The sequence below is a fragment of the Sciurus carolinensis genome, chromosome 1 (genome assembly GCF_902686445.1).
Source record: "Sciurus carolinensis chromosome 1, mSciCar1.2, whole genome shotgun sequence".
Lineage (NCBI taxonomy): Eukaryota > Metazoa > Chordata > Mammalia > Rodentia > Sciuridae > Sciurus > Sciurus carolinensis.
This window is the reverse complement of record NC_062213.1, coordinates 38449405-38468021: the sequence shown is the minus strand read 5'-3', so window position 1 is coordinate 38468021 and position 18617 is coordinate 38449405. Positions and strand designations below refer to the sequence as shown.

At 37.4% G+C, this 18617-nt stretch overlaps 2 protein-coding genes and 1 pseudogene across 8 annotated transcripts in view; all 3 read left to right on the top strand.

Annotated features, from left to right (window-relative positions):
* Window positions 1–4129: 4129 nt before the first annotated feature.
* Window positions 4130–6223, top strand: Polr2k (RNA polymerase II, I and III subunit K). Its single transcript, XM_047546956.1, has 4 exons — window positions 4130–4221; window positions 4850–4919; window positions 5290–5382; window positions 6085–6223. The coding sequence occupies exons 2-4, from the start codon at window positions 4859–4861 to the stop codon at window positions 6105–6107; spliced, it is 177 nt and encodes a 58-aa protein (XP_047402912.1). The 5' UTR covers window positions 4130–4221; window positions 4850–4858; the 3' UTR covers window positions 6108–6223.
* A 602-nt stretch (window positions 6224–6825) lies between these two features.
* Window positions 6826–8279, top strand: LOC124980897 (heterogeneous nuclear ribonucleoprotein A1-like; annotated as a pseudogene).
* Window positions 8280–8434: 155 nt separating this feature from the next.
* Window positions 8435–18617, top strand: part of Spag1 (sperm associated antigen 1) — a 65204-nt gene continuing 55021 nt past the window's right edge. For 2 of the 7 annotated variants that reach the window (XM_047546899.1, XM_047546881.1), the window contains exons 1-4: window positions 8435–10169; window positions 12150–12291; window positions 13917–14076; window positions 18060–18185. In XM_047546899.1, coding sequence (XP_047402855.1) covers window positions 12152–12291; window positions 13917–14076; window positions 18060–18185 — 426 coding nt within the window. In that variant the 5' untranslated portion in view covers window positions 8435–10169; window positions 12150–12151. Of the gene's footprint in view, window positions 10170–12149; window positions 12292–13916; window positions 14077–18059; window positions 18186–18617 lie in introns of those variants that run through there. The other 5 variants (XM_047546890.1, XM_047546909.1, XM_047546918.1 and 2 more) reach the window with 5 other exon arrangements.

Here is an 18617-nt window from a genome sequence, read left to right as displayed (position 1 = left end):
GCCAGGCCCCGCCCCCTCCCGCCCACCCCACGGAGCGTGGCAAGGCCCGTTCCGCACGCTCGCTCCGGGAAGCATTATTTTCAAAGGCTTCTGTGCCCTCCATTGCGATGCCGTTAGAAATAATGCTGTGTGTGTGTGTGTGTGTGTGTGTGTGTGTGTGTGTGTGTGTGTGTGTGTGTGTGTGTCGGGGGTGTTCACTGGAAAGGGTGTGTGTGTGTGTGTGTGTGTATGTGTGTGTGTGTGTGTGCGCGCCCCCCCCCCCCCCATGCTATCAAGTGTAAAAGCAGGTCACGGACCGGATGAGAGCTCTTAGGTGAAAAGTATAGACGGACACAGTGTAAGAGCCGAAAGTATGAATGACTTGGTTACTGTATCTTCCTGCAAGATTATGCTTTTTTTCCCCCCTTTTAATAGCGTCCTGTTTGTGTTTTCTTCTCATGTTTCTACAATGAATAGAGAAAAATATATAGATTTTGTAATTAGAAAACTGAAAAAACAGTGAAATGTGTTATTTACAGACATCCCTTATTAGGCATCACATACACCCAAGTACTTTCAATGCCAAATGTATTTTTAAACTCTAATTTTCATTCAGTAAACATTTACTGGGCACTTAGATGCCAGACACTGTCCTACTGTTCTTGGCAGCTTCCTCCTGGTCTTGTTTTGGGCTTCTTCTCCTTGGCCTACTCCTTAGACAAGACCCTCCTCAGCACTTATCTTAGGTTATCATCCCAGAACTTACACTTCTCTTTCAGAGCCTCAACTATTGGCGGTGCTAATTGCCCCTATCACCACTCTACTCTGATGACATTTCTCTATCTGCATGCCTCTGAGTCATCCTTGATATTCAAAATCAATCTCGCTAACAACTACTAAACTCAATTTTCCTGCCAGTTATTGGGCTAGGTACTGAGAAAATGAACATGAGGCAGGCAGTCACTGGTTTAAGGGGCTAATGGTACTGTACAGGTGCTATAATAGAAGAATAGCAGTGAGGCAATGGGAAGAGGGACCAACTGATGCTACGGAGAAGAGGGTGCAATGCTAACTTCTAATGACCATGACGTCAGATAGATTTTGATGGACCAGTGGCATAAAAGGTACACAACAGGAAATTCCAAATTCAAAACAAAATAATCGAGCAGGAAATTCAGAGTTGGACACATTAGAAAAATTGTAAATAATTTGTTATAGCTAGAAACTAAGATATACCAGAGGACAGGACAAGAGAAAATTCTTGGGAAGGGGTAGAGCCAAGTCACTGAAAGTTATCAATGCATGTTATCTGAAGAATCTGAAGTTTATCGCCTAGGCAATGCAGAGCATTTTAGAAAAACCACTGTGGCAGCATGAAGGATAGAATAAGAGAGGTGAGGGTGGCTTCAAGGAGACAGTAGACGCTACTGCATCATTCTGGAAGACAGTGGGAGTGGAGAAGAACCTGGCAGAGTCCCCAGCTTGTGGCATAGGGTGAGGGGAATGTTAGAGAACAGACATGGTGTAAAATAAGATGGTTTTATTGTGAGCTTAAGTTGAAATACCTGTAGGAGTTAAGGAAAGGAATTGATGAATTACACATTATTCAAGAGCACCTGTCTGAAGCCTCCCCTACACTCCTCCACACAGTGAGTAGTATGCTCCCTAGCTCTTCAAACAAATGTTACTGCTATTTTACCCTTCCCTGCTTAGCACTTGCCATCCTCCTCTACTGAAATTTCCTGAGTATTTTATCACCTTCCAAAATCTACTTATTTTGTTAATGTTTGCTACTCATCACCATCCAATGTAAACAGGGCGGGAAATTTTGCCTATGGTTAAATATAATCCACATAACCTCCAAATATCATTCAAACTTCACTCTTTTCTTTTTTCCTGAGATACTTTAATTGTAAGTGAAGAATATCATAGAACCTTTGTGTAATTCAAGAAAGAATAATTTTCATCACTGCCTGCACACACACACACATGTCCTTTCCAGGAATTTCACCAAAGATAGCCACTGAACTATATTTTTATATTCTTTACCCACCAATCTTTTGCTTTTTTTTACTTCTCTTTCTTGATTTTGGGCACCATTCCATCATCAGAATTCCCATAAGAATTCTAGAATACACCTGCTATCCACAAGACCTAATGCTTTTTGTGACCATTCAATAGAATATAATGAAGATTCTCCCATAGGTGATGACATTCAAGCTATAAAATATATATATAAGTAATTATGATCAAGGAAAAAAAGAGAGAAATTCAGGGGGAAAAACAGCATCTTGTATTTCCATAACCATATTAAAAAGAATTAAACACCCTTATGTTCAGGATGGCAAGACAACTACTCTCATCAGGAGAGAACAGTGCAGTGATGTCTGCCATGTAATAAGTGCTGGAGAAAAGTTAGCTAACATTATTCTTGGCAGTAAGAGAGCAGGGTTGAGGATGTGGATCAGTGGTACAGCATTTGCATGTGTGAAGCCCTGGATTCAATCCCCACACCCAGATTCCCCCCACCCCCACAAAAAAGTAAGAGGGTAGCTTCCAAGGAACATGCTCTAGAATGATCCTAAATTACTGCCTACTGCCTAAATTACTGCTACTGAATTGGGATGTAGCACCAAAATGAAATTCTGGATCTCCTTGCTATGATATGTCATTATCCTACCATTCTGAAGGGTTCTAGGATCCATTTATATTCTACCTGTATTGATCAATTTTGATTGCTATAGATTGTTTTGTTCCAGAATCATCTTGATACTTGGACTTAGAATCTAGGACAGCTTGTAAATGTAAAATCTTCACTTTCAGGATTGCTCCATTATCCTTGTCTTTTGTGATAAAAATGGTCTTATTTAATATTTCTTGTGGAAAAACCTAGTGTGCCCTTGTATTGAATTATCGCTTCTCTTTGGTTGACAGAAGTACTTTGTAACAGGGCTGATGGTCAAAATATTTATGCTATTAGCCTATGGTAGAGGAAGAATCAGGAAATTGATACTTTTCTGGAAATTTCTATTTTTAATTTTAATTTTATTTTTAATTTAAATTAATTTTTCTCTAAAAATTTCTATTTTTAATTTATTAACTACTACTTCTATTATTAATATTGACAGTGCTGGGATTGAATCCAGGTCCTTGCACATGCCAGGCAAGCACTCTACCATTAAGCTACACCTCAAGTTCTGGAAAATTTTAAATTGGCATTTAGGAAGGCTGTAAAGATCAAGCTAAACAGCTTGAACTCGTAGATGTGAAAAGTGAAGCTCAAAGTTCTCAAGATGCTGGATGGAGAACTGGAAAGGAACACAGCCTGCTTAATAAGATAAAAACATGGTGCATATCAGGAGAAAAAAAGGCCTACTTCTTTGATTAACTTTATAATTGTTATTAACAACTAATTAAAATATTTCTGAATTTGATTAACTTCATTTTCTTTTCCCTACTAAGTATCTGCTATGAAAGAAGTAAACGACTGTAAATATTCTGAACTCAACAGATATATTCATCTCACTGAAAATTTATTTTTGAAAAAATGCACCTCTATTGAATAATTGTTTTTTCTGGAGACGAATACATGGGACAGAGGGAGAAAACTAACGTGACCAATATCTCTTAAGTTAGAGTGGGGATTGAGTGATGTAGCTGCACTCACGGGTCCTTGCTTTAAAACAAATAAAAGGATTGGAAAAGGCGAATGACAGGAGCCTAGGAGACAGCTGGAAAGTAAAAAACGAAACTAGGCGAAGGATGAGAGGCAGCTGCAGCACTGCTCCAGCAGAGGTCTCAAACATTTGAAAAGCATAAACTAGAAAGTGCTATTAGACGTGAAAACTAATGATGGGTCTTTCCATGTAAATTAAGAGTAACGGCTAGTTTGGGTTACACCCGCATTTGTCACGGTTTCTCTTTTATCTCTGCCCTTTCGCTTTACTTCCTATTAACTTCGTTAGTCAGAAACACAAATCTCTTCGACTTGCAGAACTATTAAAATGCTTTGCTTTCCTGAGAAAGGAAAGTAGCTACGGGCGAAACAGTCACCTGTATCAGTCTACAGTAAAGATGCGCCCGCTTTACCGCCTTTGTGCAATCCGGGTTCCCAGGCCACTTCGAGGCGGAAGAGGCGGAGACACCTCTTTGCGTCATACGCCAGCGCCGGAAATTGACTGCGACGCCTGGACGATTGGGGTTCTGTTTGGAAACGCGGGGAAAAGTCTCTTTACCGTAGAGGTAGGTGCCTTGGGGTTTTAGGGGTGGGTATTTGGGCCAAAAATTTTTAGTGTCTATATGCTAAAAAGATGTCGGGTGGGGTCAGTGAGGGGAGGCCAGAATAAAGTCGACGTTGTCAGTCTTTCTCTAGCTTCTTTTAGCTGCTGGGAGTTACCGGTTAGAACGTTTTTCCGTTGAGAGAGGTAACTTTTTGTTTGTTTGTTTTTGTTTTGTTTTGTTTTTTGGGGTGGGCGTTCTACCAGCTAAAGTTTGGAAATTGGAACGTAAGTTAAACGAAAACGCGAGCTTTCGGTCAACTGAAGCTCTTTGCCTTTTTGTTGCTGAGTGATTCTGCCCAAATTAATTTTCTAAATGGCAGTTTCTTCATCTCTAAAACAAGAGTGATACATCCGAGGATTATTTTGAGGATTGTAATGAAATAACATGTATAAAGTTTTTATTATTGTGTGAGTTTGGGGTGAGCGCTCAGTACTTTGTGTATGTTTCATCATTTAGACCTAACCTGTAGTGTTTAAGAAAGAAGTACAGATTAGGAATTGGCATCTTTTTAGCTTCAGAGGGAAATGGGGATTGGTTGTTTTTTGAGAAGCCCCTTTGAGATGCTTAATATTTGAGCTTGTGATTTTAGGTACTAGGAATGGACACCCAGAAGGACGTTCAACCCCCAAAGCAGCAGCCAATGATATATATCTGTGGAGGTAAGAGTAGCAGTTAAAGTAAGAGTGTTTCCCTGCCCTTTTTTTTTTTTTTTTTTTTTTAATTATTGCGTTTATCCTTTCCTTAAATGGATTACTGATCTTTAAAGTTATAAAGTAGAATACTTTTTAGTAATCATTAAAAAAAAGCAGACGAAAAAGAAAAAAACCTGTTAAGATTTCATGTTTTCACCTGGAAAAAGTGTATTGCTCACAACTCTTCTTATCTACTTAATATATTTAAAATGGCAGCATACCCTTTGGTTTTAGTATATTTTACTGTTTTGCCTTGGATAAAAAATATAGTTACGAATATTTTCTTGTCTGTAATGTTTTCCTTTAATGTATTGAGTAAATGTGTTTTCTTTTCTAGAATGTCACACAGAAAATGAAATAAAATCTAGGGATCCAATCAGATGCAGAGAATGTGGATACAGAATAATGTACAAGAAAAGAACCAAAAGATGTATCCTTTTAATTATGCTTTGTAAATATGAGGAGGAAATGAATTATGTTGGGATTGGTACATACTAAGTTCTGGTAAAATAGTAATAACTTGTGGGTTACTTTGAAAACAAACACAATTAACATTTTCATACCATTGTATAGGCTCATAATAATCAAATACCAGTTGATTTTGGTTCTCAAGTATTTTTCAGGGATTCTGGTGTTTGTAGAGGTTCTCATTCTTGAGTTTGAGTTTATGGACAAACTAAATATACAAGGAGAAATAGAAATATTGTGTGGAAAAAGTGGAACATATAAATTAGCCCAAATATTGAGGGTGAACTGTTAATGTAGTAATGAACAAATTCCTAAAAATCATTGTTATCACCTTTAGCATTGCTTCAGTGTCTTTTATCATGGAAAAAGTACTCATAAAAATTGAAAAATTGGGCTGGGGGTATAGCTCAGTTGGTAGAGTGCTTGCCTCACAAGCACAAGGCCCTGGGTTCGATCCCCAGCACCGCAAAAAAAAAAAAAAAAAAAAAAAAATTGAAAAATTTAGATAATTGCCACTTGTCATAGTAATTAGTAAATTCCATTTTGGTGCATTTTAAATTAAATAACAAATAAGCTTATTGCAAAGAGAAAGTGATTTTCCTGGAAGCCTTAAATCTTATATAATTTTTAAGCATCCTTTTGTCCTTAACTTACTTTAATACAGTGGTGGTTTTTGATGCTCGATGAAACATGGGAATTCAGAGGAGTGTCTTCCTTTGTACTTGGATTTGACCCTTTAATGTTTCTCATTGTTGTACAGCTTTTCATTTAGCACACTTATGAATACAATTATATACATATGATTTTCACTTTATTTCATTTCATTTTCCAAACCAAATTGTGTTTAGATATCAATAATTTGTATAAATATTTTTGTTTAATTAAATCATTTAATTTTATTTTATTATGTGATCTGACATAAAATGAAAGTTAAAATTGCTTTTCAAGATCACACTTTAATCAGAGGCTTGTTAGAAATGCTGGTTTCTAGAGTTCTGTAAAATTTTAATTAAATAAGTTCCTTGGAAACTATTGTGAACTATTGGTAAATTCCCTAGCATTATGGTACAGATTAAACTAGTCTACTTGCTCTCAGTATAAAGACACAAAGAATTAAAAAATAATAGGTAAAATCAGAAATGAATACATAAAAGAATGATTGAGAACGTGTGAAAACAAGTTGCTTCACATATGCATGCCTATCCTTCTGAAATGTGTTCTATATAGACAATTTATCAAGGTGGAGTAGTTACTTTGAGTAGAAGACTGAAAGATTAGGAGCATTACTGGATTAGGGGAAACAGCCTGTGTAAAAGCTCTGGGGCAGAATGTGAACTTGTATTGTTCCCACTTCAAAATGAAGCCCGTGTGACTTAAACTTCAATAGTGAGATAGTGGGAAAAGATGAGGTTGCATTTTTGCCCATGAACACCACCAAGAAAGTGTTGTTGAAGTCTCTCTTCCTACTGCCATCATGTCTAAATCAAGAGTCCCCTAAAGAGCCCAAACATCTGCAGAAGCTATTCATCAAAGACGTGAGCTGAAACTGATGAGCGTCTGTGAAGCCAATTTGAATAATGGGGAACACTCATGAACTGTGTGTTAATGAGAGACCCAGATACCAAGTGCTCCAGGGGCTTTGGGTTTGTCACTTATGCCACTGTGGAGGAAATGGATGCAGCCATGAATGGAAGACCAAGGTAGGTGGAAGAGTTGTGGAACCAGAAAGAGCTATCCCAAGAGAAGATTCTCAGACCAGCGGCCCACTTAACTTTGAAAATGATCTTTGTTGGTGGCATTATAGAAGACACTGAGGAACGTCACCTATGAGATTATTATGAACAGTTTGGGAAAATTGAAGTTATTGAAATCATGACTGACTGAGACAGTGGAAAGAAGAGGTCCTGTGCTTTTGTAACTTTTGACGACCTTGATACTGTGTCTAAGATTGTCATTCAGAAAAACCATACTGTGAATGGCCACAGCTGTGAAGTGTCAAAAGGGCTTCTGTTTCCTGGGTGCTGGCTGAGTCAGGAACCCTAATGGGTGCTGGTATAAAAAGGTTAATAAGACATAATACAATTCAGATTAATAAAACAATAGAAATCATTTGTGGAGAAACGTTAAAATAAATTTCAGACTAGTTAAAATGAACAATGCACCTAGTACAGTGTGTAGCTCATGAGGAATTCAGTAAATTGTAAAAGTGTAAAAGCCCTGTCAAAGCAAGAGATGGCTAGTGCTTCTTCTAGTCAGAGGTTGAAGTGGTTCGGGAAACATTGGTGGTGGTTGTAGAGGTGGTTTTGGTAGAAATGACAATTTTGTGGTGAAAACTGGCCATGGTGGCTTTGTTGGCAACTGGTGGTGGTGGATATGGTGGCAGCAGGGATAGCTACAGTGGATTTAGTAATGATGGAAACAGTTTTGGAGGTGGTGGAAGCTACAATGATTTTGGACCCATTAAGGGTGGAAACTGGAGGCAGAAGGTGTGGACCTTATGGTGTTAGAGGCCAGTACTTTGTCAAAACACAAAACCAGCATGGCTCTGGTGGTTCCAACAGCAGCAGTAGCTATGACACTGGTAGAAGGTGTTACTGCTGCCAGGAAACCAAGCTTAGCAAGACAGGAGGGCCAGAGAAGTGACAGGGAAACTACAGCTACAGATTTGTGAGCTCAGCCAGGCACAGTGGTGACAGGGCCTAGCTGCTACAATGAAGACATGATTTAGACAGTACTCGTGTATATGGGAAAAAAACCCTCGAGAACTGTATTTGTGACTAATTGGGTAACGGTTATTTTAGTTTCTGTTCTGTGGAAAATGTAAAGCATTCCAATAAAGGTTTTAATGTAGACTTTTTATTTTTTGCACCCATGCTGTTAATTGCTAAATGTTAGTCTGATCATGATGCTGAATAAATGTGTCTTTTAAAAGAAAGGTGAGGTTGCAGAGGTGGGCAGAGGCCAGTTCATTTAAGTTGTGATGGGAAGTCACTGGGACAGCAAGCAGAAGAGTGACGTAAGACTTAAAAAATTATGCAGACTTTTGTGTGAGAATGGATTATATAAGGACAGTTGATAGTGGAGGAAATACTGCAAGATCATCTATAGTAGTTAATGCCAGTGAAAATGACTAGGCTGGGGTGGTAGCTGTAGGGAGTGAGAAGTAGCTGATTATGGGACATGCTTTGAAGTTGAGAAAATAGAACACATTGATGGATTGGATAGTGAAGACCTCAGTATGGGATTCTGTGTAAGACTTTGGGTCCAAATACCCATATTGCCCTGTGTTAGCTGGCTATATGAACTTATCAGGCATATCTGCCTCCTTGTTTCTTGGATGTAATTTAATCTCTGAAGATTGTAGTGGTATTTTCGTTTTCTTATGTAGTCTTTCCTTTTGCTTTTTATTCTGCTTGTTTACTCTGCATGCATTTATACTTAATTATAACCAGAAGAAAAAAATTAGGCATGTGAATTAAAACCATTCCCCAGATACTTAAAGGATTTTTTTTTTTTCCCTCTGCTGGAAATACAATGATGTAAAGTTGCAGTGGGCTGAGTATGACTTAGGGCATAATTTTTGGAATTTTTTGGTATCAGAGATTGAACCCAGCTGTACTTAACCACTGAGCCACATCCCTAGTTCTTTTTATTTTGAGACAGGGTCTCTATAAGTTGCTCTGGGATTGCAAGTGTATACCACCATGCCAGTTTTAGGGCATAATTTTGGAATGAGTTTGCTGACTGGTGTGAAATGACTTCGCAGGATCTGGAACGTGATGCTGTTCCCCATGACAATAAGTCAACTTGTGAATTATTGTAAAGTTGGAGACTGCCTATAAACATGCAAGTTTAATATTCTTTGGCACTGGCAATGGAAACAATTATATATAATATAAAATCAAAGGTTTAGTATTAGAATTTTTACCACTAACCGTCCATGTTAACAGACTGTAGTGTAGGTCTTTAAGTGCAAAAGGAAAGAGAAACAATTTATTGAATTCCTCATGAGCTACACCCTGTACTAGATGCATTGTTCATTTTAACTAGTCTGAAATTTATTTTAACGTTTCTCCACAAATGATTTCTATTGTTTTATTAATCTGAATTGTATTATGTCTTATTAACCTTTTTATACCAGCACCCATTAGGGTTCCTGACTCAGCCAGCACCCAGAAAATGGAATGCATAAAAAAGGGAATCTAGTCTGGTTTATTCTTGTTTTAAGGGGTGGATATAATAGGTTGCAATGCAGACTCTGAATTTTTAGTTATGTTTTTATAGTTAAGTAGTAGAAAATATCAATTGAACTTAGAAGTGTAGCAGTCCAGTATAACAGCAGTAACAGCGTTTTAACTCTTAAGAAACAGGAGAGGATCCTAAAAAACTTCACACTTAACTCCTGCTCTAAAAGTCCTTTTCCGGGTGAGGGGGACGAAGCTTGGCGCTGTAAGGCCAATCGGCCGGGTGGCAGGTGCAGGGCAGCCAATCACACTGCACAGGACCTGATCTCCGCCTCCCGGCGGTCCTTCCCTCGCCCTTGGGTCTCAGCGGCGGCGGCGACACGCCCCTCCTGTAGCGCTGGATTGGCGCGGCGGCCCGGTACTCCGAAAAGTGCTGGGTCAGACCCTGGTGAATGCTGGTGAGTACCTGCCGATCAGGAATAACGTACATCTCATCACAGCCCTTCGCCCGGGAGTGGGACAGACTGGCGGAGGCAGAGAACGAAATCCCCTCTCACACTATAGAGTAAGGAGCGTGCGGGAGGGATGAACGTACTGCCTGGTCCAGGGGAACAAACGCGGTGCTTTCCAGGCCGCCACGCGTGATGGGGGATGCTGGTGCGGGATCTCAGGACTGGAGTTCTTGGGGTTGGCCAGGAACTTCAACCCTGGTGGTCAAAGCCAGGGACTGGGCAGCGACTTAAGACGGTTTGTAGGTCGTAGAGCTCTAGGACCAACCCCTAATCGTGCGCGCTCTGGCCGCGCGTACATAGAAACCGTTGCCATGGCTGGAGGATGCCATTTCCTTTCGGTCTCCAGCTGCAGGGCGCCGTCGGCCTGGTGGGACATGCCCAGGTTTTTCGCGTTGCTAGGGTTTCCACTAGTCCATGGCTGTTTGCACTGGAGGTGTTACGCATAAACTGATTAGGAAATGTGGGAAGTGGATGTGGGTCATGACGACGAAGAAGAAATTAAATCCAGCTAGGACCAAAGATTTTCCTAATCGAAGACAAAATCTGCAAAGTTGTGAAAGTTCTTAAGAGAGCAAATAAAGTATCTTGCTTTTCAGAACTTAAGAACATTTAGTAATCTTGAGAACGTGTATCCTACAGAAAAAAAAAACCAAAAACTGAAAAAGTGTCTATGAACCAGAAGGAAGTCACACTGCAGGAAATACTTTTATAAATTAAAACTATTTGTTTTTAAAATGGTTTTGGTGCAGTGTTTTTTTTTTTAAAGTGACATCTAATATATTTTGTTTTGCAACTATGTGCATTTATATTGCACATAATTTTCATTTACATAGACATGAAATAAAATTTTTCATAAAATAACAAGTGTATTCCAGGTAGTACTTTTTAAAATTCGTTTCTATCTCATGTATCAATATTGATTACTTACTAATTTCATGAGTTGACATCTGCAGTTTGAAAAGCACTTTTAGGATGTTTAAGTATGTGGACTCAGTAGTTAGCCTACTCAGATTCATATCTTCAATTCACTTGTCAACTTGTTTATCGGTAAAATGGGAGTGATTATTGTTATATTTATTTTTTGTGGTTTTGGGGATTGAACCCAGGCCTTCACACATGCTGGGCAAGCACTCTACCATTAAACTGTCACATTCCAAGCTCTGGGAGTAATTATTAACATCCATCATGAGAGTGGTTTTAAAGATTAAGTAAGATAATCTAGGGTACATGGTAATTTAACTCCATAAATGTTAACTGATATTATTGCTCTTTACATAAAATAAAACCTACCTGACATAGTAATTGAAGGATTAAATGAGGTAATACAGGTACAGTATCCATACACTTAGAATGTTGCCCAGCACACATGAAGAACTAAGCATTTGTTGCTATTTTTAGTATTTCATCATTAGCAGCTGTATTATCTGTGAGAGTGTCCAAGGACTCCTTATTTCCAATTCAATTCAGAAAGTCTTTCTTTAGGTGTATGTACATAGCACTACTTGTATTAGTCCTAGAGCTATGCGGACAAGTAAGCTCCCTCACAATCTGGAAAGGAAGACAAAGAACATTAAACATTACTCTGTGAGAGTAATGTACAAAGTGTTTTAGAACACAGTGCTAGGAGGTGTTCATTGACAGGAGTGAGTGGTAGTGTTGGGAATATAAAGAGGCAAGAAATGGAAATGGAAAAAACTACAGAAAGGATATTACTTATGTTTGCATTGAGTCACAAAGGGTGATTGGGATGTTAACAAACAGAATTTTGAGCACCAACACCTGCTTTGTCATTGTGTCCTAGCTTTGCTTAAGTAAAGATTAAGTGAGAGAATCCATGTGTAAGCACATAGTAATTTAGCTCTGTAAATGTTACCTGTTGTTTTAAGGAAGACAATTCAAAATGAGTAGCCTTCCTCTTTGGAAAAGACACTCCACCTCCTTTTCTCTAGGAGTGTCCAAATGGTTACTGCTATCCAAATTGAGCATTATTATACATGTTAGCTTCACATTTGTTTTCCTATATTATATTTCAGCCATGACCTCCAAAGATTATCCATCATTGTGGGGTTTTGGAACAACAAAAACATTTAAAATTCCCATTGAACATTTGGATTTCAAATATATTGAAAAATGTTCAGATGTTAAACACCTGGAAAAAATTCTTTGTGTGCTCAGGTAAGCATTTAAAAATAATTTCAGGCTTCATTATGCCAGTTTTAATTATGTTGTGACCTTCTAAAAGTTAAAGCAACAATAGAAATATTGGGGAAATTTTCAAATATTGAGATGATTACTTTTGCCCCTGGTGGGTTCCAAAATAATGATTTTGATCCTATGGTTAGTTTGGAAGGTTCTGGCAAAGTTACTTACAGCATTAGACTTATTTATTAGGCTAATTGATAGCCAAGAGGGCATTTTTCTTGCTTCCTCCACATCTTCTAGGGACAGGTAAAGCAATTGTGAAAGTACCCTTAGGAGGTAAGTTTTTCTCACCGGTCTTGGCTTACAGAGTTCTTTGGTACTTTCTACTTCTGTTCTCTGACAACAAAGGAGGTTGGGGAGGTCCATAGGTGAGATCAGAAAACAGAATAATGATCTTCCTAGAATAGGTGGTGATTTATCAAATTTTAACATACATCACATATGGTTGTTAAAAATTATAAATTTGAGGACTCATTCCCAAAGATTTTGCCAGGAAAACGGGTAGAACACAGAAATAAGCAAGCCAATTAATTGTCAGGCAGGTAGGTGGTCAAGGAATCCACTTCTAGAAACACTGCCCTAGGGAGTACCAACCTGGGACACCTGTTTTGAATTTCTTGAGTGTTTTCACTTGGAGAGCAGAGCTCTGTTGCCGAAGGCACCTGTGGAGCATGAACCCTCCTGTGCAGGACTCAACAGTATTCTTTTGGCTCTCCAGTGGTTCTTGCATTGCTTTCCTCTGATCCTCTTCCTTCACTCTGTTCATTCCTTTTCCTCCTCCATCACCTTTAGCTTCCTGTCCTTCCTGTCAGAGTTGATGTAATCAACTCATCATTTTTTAAGTAAAAAGATGAAGAATCATATTGTTTTCCTTTTTGTTTTTCTCAGCCGAATATTGTCATTTATTTTTGGGGAAGGACTGATAAGAAACTTATGAAAGAGTTTGAAAGCTACAGTTGTAATGTTAGTTCCAAGAAATTCTCTGAATAACCTAATTAAATTACATTGTACTGACTTAGAATTGTTTTCAGAATTTTAATCTGGAAATGGGATTTATTTATATTTTTCTAGAAATTTAAGAGTGAACAGACCTACAGGAGAAGGAGAAATGTTTGATCTTAGTTCTTCAAGGAAGGCATTCTGTTTCTTGAATGGTCGCAGTTAGGATGTTTTATCTAAACTGTTTCTCCGCCATGTTTTGCTATCCCCCTCTCTTTTTTAAAAAGTTGAATTATGAACAGAAACTCCTCATTGAAAAGGAAACCCACATTCTTTTTCTGCTTCTACTATTGAATTTACATGTATATGTTTAAAATTGCTTTATATACAAAATGAACATATGTGTGCTAAATAGGGGATAAAATGTTATTTATTCAACTTACAGAGAATGCAATGGAATTGACTTTCTTTGGAGTTCCTTTTTTCCTCAGTCACTCCAAAGATTAACAAATAAAAATGGAGTTTTTATTAGTTGAGACAGCAGACCAGCCTTCAACTTTGTGTAGCTCCTGAGATCTCTGCAGAACACAGGCTCCACAGAACCCAGCTTAGAAATCCTCTAGACAAGATCTAACTCTAAAATTGTAAATATTTTAAAGGTCTGGTGAGGAAGGATATTATCCTGAACTTACAGAATTTTGTGAAAAGCGCCTTAAAAACTTGGCTCCTAAAAGCAGAGCTTTGAGGAAAGATAAGCCTGCAGCAACAGCTTCCAGTTTTACAGAAGAAGAATGGGAAAAAATTGATGGTGATTTAAAGGTATAGAATAACACCAGTGTTTGGTAAATATTGTAGTTGACAACATATATATGCCAGACATACTTCACTTATGTGAAATCCTAGGCTTCTTGTTTATCAGTAAAGGGCTTTTAGTGGTAATTATTTAGAAAGTATTGTTTACTTCTTACAACCATAGAAATACTTTTTGTGTGTGTGCAAATGCAATTTAAATGACTGGATAATATTCTATCTTATAAAAGAATCATAATTTAATCATTTTCCCTAGATAGTGCTATAAAAACATGTTTGTTTATGATGTTTTTACACTTTCCTGATGATTTCTGCCAGATAAATTATTCGAATTCAAATTGTTTGAGCAAAAGATATGAAGATTTTTCATGCTTTTGAGTCAAATTTCTGTTCTCAGAAAAGTTTTACCTTCTTTCTGTCCCACCAACAGTGTATTATAAGAATGCCCATTTTCAGGTACTTTTCACTGGATACTGTAATAGTTTTTAATCAGTTTTCATAGTTGAAAAGTTATAGTTTACTTTTTGATTAATAGTAAAGTGGAATTTTTTTCACCTGTCACTAAATTTCTTCTTGTATTAATGGCCAGTTTGTATGTTTGCTGATTTATTTTAATCGGTTTTATTGAGTATAATTTATATTCAATTACTGACTTTGGAGCAGGGTAGAATGCTCAATGGTAGAGCACTTGCTAGCGCACAAGGCCCTAGGTTTGATCCCCAGCACTTCCAAAAAAAAAAAAAAGTATCAATTATATAGTGTATATTTCCCTGACTTCTTACCAATGTATATGATATAGAACATTTCCATCACTGCAAAAAGTTTCCTTCTGCTTCTTTGCAGTTTGCACACCCCATGCCCTGGCCTCTGATGATCACTGAGTTGCCATCAGCATAGTTTGCTATTTTAGTCTTTTAGATAAATGTAATCACATGGTGTGTTGTCTTTTGTGTCTGTCTTCTTTCACTTAACATAATGCTTCTGAGGTTCATCTATGTTGTTGCAGGTAAATATTGAGTAATATTGAATTGTATGAACATCCCATGGGTTTGTTTATCCACTTAACCAGTTAATGAAGATACTGCCAAAATATTTTCCAAAGTGGCTGTACCATTGTGCAGTCCTGTCAACAGTGTTTAAAATTTCCAGTTTACTGTACATCCTGATCAACATTATTCAGTGTTGTCAATTTTGTTAATGTTAGCCATTCTATTAGGTATCTCATTATGATTTTAATTTGCATATCTCTAATGACTAATGATACTGTCTTTCCATAATAGTTATTTTCTATCCATTTATTTTCTTTTTTGAAATATCTTTAAATTCTTTGCCCATTAAAAAAATAGGAGCCAAGTATGATAGGACACACTTGTAATCCCAGCAACTTGGGAGACTGAGGCAGGATAATTGCAAGTTAGAGGCCAGCTTGGGCAACTTAGCAAGACTCTCAGCAACTTAGCAAGACTTTCACTCAAAATAAAAAAAAGGCCCAATGTAGCTCAGAGATAGAGTGTCCCTGGGTTAGTACCAATAAACAAACAAGCACACACATAAATAAATATTTAAAAATTGGATCGTTTGTGTTTTTATTACTGAATTTAAGTATGTGCCCTTTATTATATATGTTTTTTAAGTTTTTAAATATATTTTTAGTTGTTCATGGATCTTTATTTATTTATATGTGGTGCTGAGCATCGAACCCAGGGCCTCACACATGCCGGGCAAGCGCTCTACCACTGAACCACAACTCTACCTCCCTAGATATGTTTTGCAATTATTTTCTGATGCTCTTTGGCTTGCCTTCTTACTTTTTTAAATAGTGTATTTGGAAGAGCAAACGATTTTAATTTTGGCAATACCATTTTTAAAACTTTTTATCTTTTAATTTGTTCTTATATATGACAGTAGAATGTATGTATTTTGATAAATAATATATAAATGGAGTATATATAGTTTGGGATTTTGTTCTATTTAAGAAATCTTTGATTATGCTTATATTTAGGTCTACGATCTGTTTTATTTGATGGGTAATACATATTGTTCAAGTGTTCAAGCACCATTTAATGAACGATGGTCCTTTGCACATGGGGCTTCTTGGTACCATTGTCAAAAGTCAGTTGACCCTCTATGGGGTTTATTTCTGACTCCTGATCTGTTTCACTGTTTTAAATGTCATGTTCATTCCATGTCTTAAATTCCATGTTCATTCATTGTTGATTATAGTATTTTTACAGGAAGTCTTGAAATCAGGTAGTGCAAGTCCTCCAGCCTTGTCCTCCTTTTTCTAAGTTGTTTTGACGAGTCTAGGTCTTTTGCTTATCAAGTTATACAAAACAACTTTCTCCTGTTTGTACTGAGATTGTGTTAAATCTGTGGATCAATTGTGGAAGAACTGACAATACCATTGAGGTTTCTGATCCACATCCACATTGCACATTTCTCCATTCCTTTTTGTTCTCTTTATTTACTTAATTTGTGGTATTGGGGATTGAACCCAGGTCCTAAATATGCTAAGCTCCTATTCTACCACTGAGCTACACCCCCAGTCCAGGTCTTCTTTAATTTTTTTACAGAAATACCTTATAATTTTCAGTGTATAGTTCTTGCATTTTTGTTTAATTTATTCCTAAATATTTCATCTTGTATGTTACTGTTAATTTTGATATTTTTATTTCAATTCTTTTGCTCAATCTATATCACTCCAGTTATTAAATTTTATGTACTGGTGATACAGTACATATAACATAAAATTGATCGTCTTAGCTTTTTTTTTTTTTTTTTTTTTTTTTTTTTTTAAATTTTCATTGTCCTGGGCGTTGAACCCAGGGCCTCATACATGCTAAGCAAGTGTACTACCTCTGAGCTACATCCCCAGCCAATCTTAATCTTTTAAAAAATGTAATCCAGCAGAATTAAGTATATTCACATTGTTGTGTGACCACTCTCCATAATTTATCTTGCTGACCTAAAACCCTGTGCCCATTAAACAACTCCCCATTTTCCCTTTCCCCAGTGTGTCCTTTATCCTCTTGACCACTTTTGGAGTTGTCACCTTCTCCCCTAATTTTCTCCCATGCTTTCTTGGCCACTTTCCCCAGTGCATCTTACTCCCTTCCTCCTTCTTAATTCCCCTTCTTTGTAAATTGCTTTACCTTTTCTCATATTTCTCCTCTTTGCCTCCTTTTCATACTCCCATTCCCCTATATGGTTAGGACAGATAACATAGTTTATTGCTGAATTGCAGTATTTATGATTGTCTCAATATTAGACTCACAATATATACATATTGGAATGAATAATAAATATTAGAATTTCACAGACAATAAATTTCTTCCTCAATTTTTTTCCTGGCACCTTAAAATTAATTCAGTTCAATAAACATTAAGAATCTAATATGTGCTAGACACTGAACTGCAAAGATGAAGTTAAGACTAAGGCTCTGCCATCTGGGAGCTTACAGTATGAAGAGAGAAACTGACAATAGATGACATACAATCTTTATGCTAATGAGTGGGATAGGAGCATTTTTAAACCAACCAGGAAGTTCAGGAAAAGTTCTCTGGAAGGGATGATAAATAAGATCTCGCAAGACAAAGGAAAGACAGAAAACAACGATGTGAATACTCTTAATAGGACTGTACTGTATACTAAAAATGGTTGAGAAGGTAAATTTAAGGTTATATTTATTTACCACAATTATAAAGAAAGTAGAAAAGGTGTTCCACACACCTGTAATCCCAGCAGTTTGGGAGACTGAGGCAGAAGGATTGCAAGTTCAAAAGCCAGCCTCAGCAACTTAGTGAGGCCTTTTCTCAAAATAAAAAATGGGCTGGGGATGTGGCTCAGTGGTTGATTGTCCCTGGGTTCAATCCTTGGTACCACCCTCCCGCCAAAAAAAAAAAAAAAGAAAAACTATGATATATGGTTCTTTATAATGCCTGGTTAGTTATTTCAAACTGTATGTTTACCTTCTTTTTCTCCATTCTTATCAGAGTTGGGTATCAGAAATTAAAAGAGAAGAAAATAGAATGCACTTTCATGGAACTGAAACATTTCCAGGAATGAAAGATCATTTGCCTCCAGTTCGTGGTTCTAGCAGCTGTCTTCCTGTTGGCCAGGTAGACATTTTTGTTGTGGGGTAGAGCTGTTAGGTGGAGACAGTAGTGGTTGTTGCTTAAGGAACTCTCAGTCTAAGCAGAATAACCAGTGTGCGATGTCCTCCCGGAGAGCTGGAGATGTTTTCAGCTGGTGTGTCTGATATCTTCAGTATTCCATATCTCATCACTTAGAGATCAAACTGAAAGAGCGTTTTCCTTTGAGGACTTGCATCTTGGATTTACTGCCTTCCCCTCACTCCACCCCACCTCCCCCCCCCTTTTTTTTTTTTTTTTGCTGTCTTCTCTCTTACTTTGACTAGTTTTACTAGCATATAAGGTCCCATTCAATGTGTGAGATTTTTAGGGAACAATTGTATATATCCAGTAGAGGTAAAGAGGATTATCTTATGTCATTTAATTAACTAGCAATTTAAAAATATTAAGCAGGTACTT

Bases quoted from the DNA above. Each gene is read 5' to 3' on its own strand.
- Polr2k (XM_047546956.1), top strand. From the start codon at position 4,859: ATGGACACCCAGAAGGACGTTCAACCCCCAAAGCAGCAGCCAATGATA. The intron at 4,920-5,289 runs GTAAGAGTAGCA...TTTCTTTTCTAG, and splicing joins AATGATATATATCTGTGGAG to AATGTCACACAGAAAATGAA. The intron at 5,383-6,084 runs GTATCCTTTTAA...ACTTTAATACAG, and splicing joins CAAGAAAAGAACCAAAAGAT to TGGTGGTTTTTGATGCTCGA.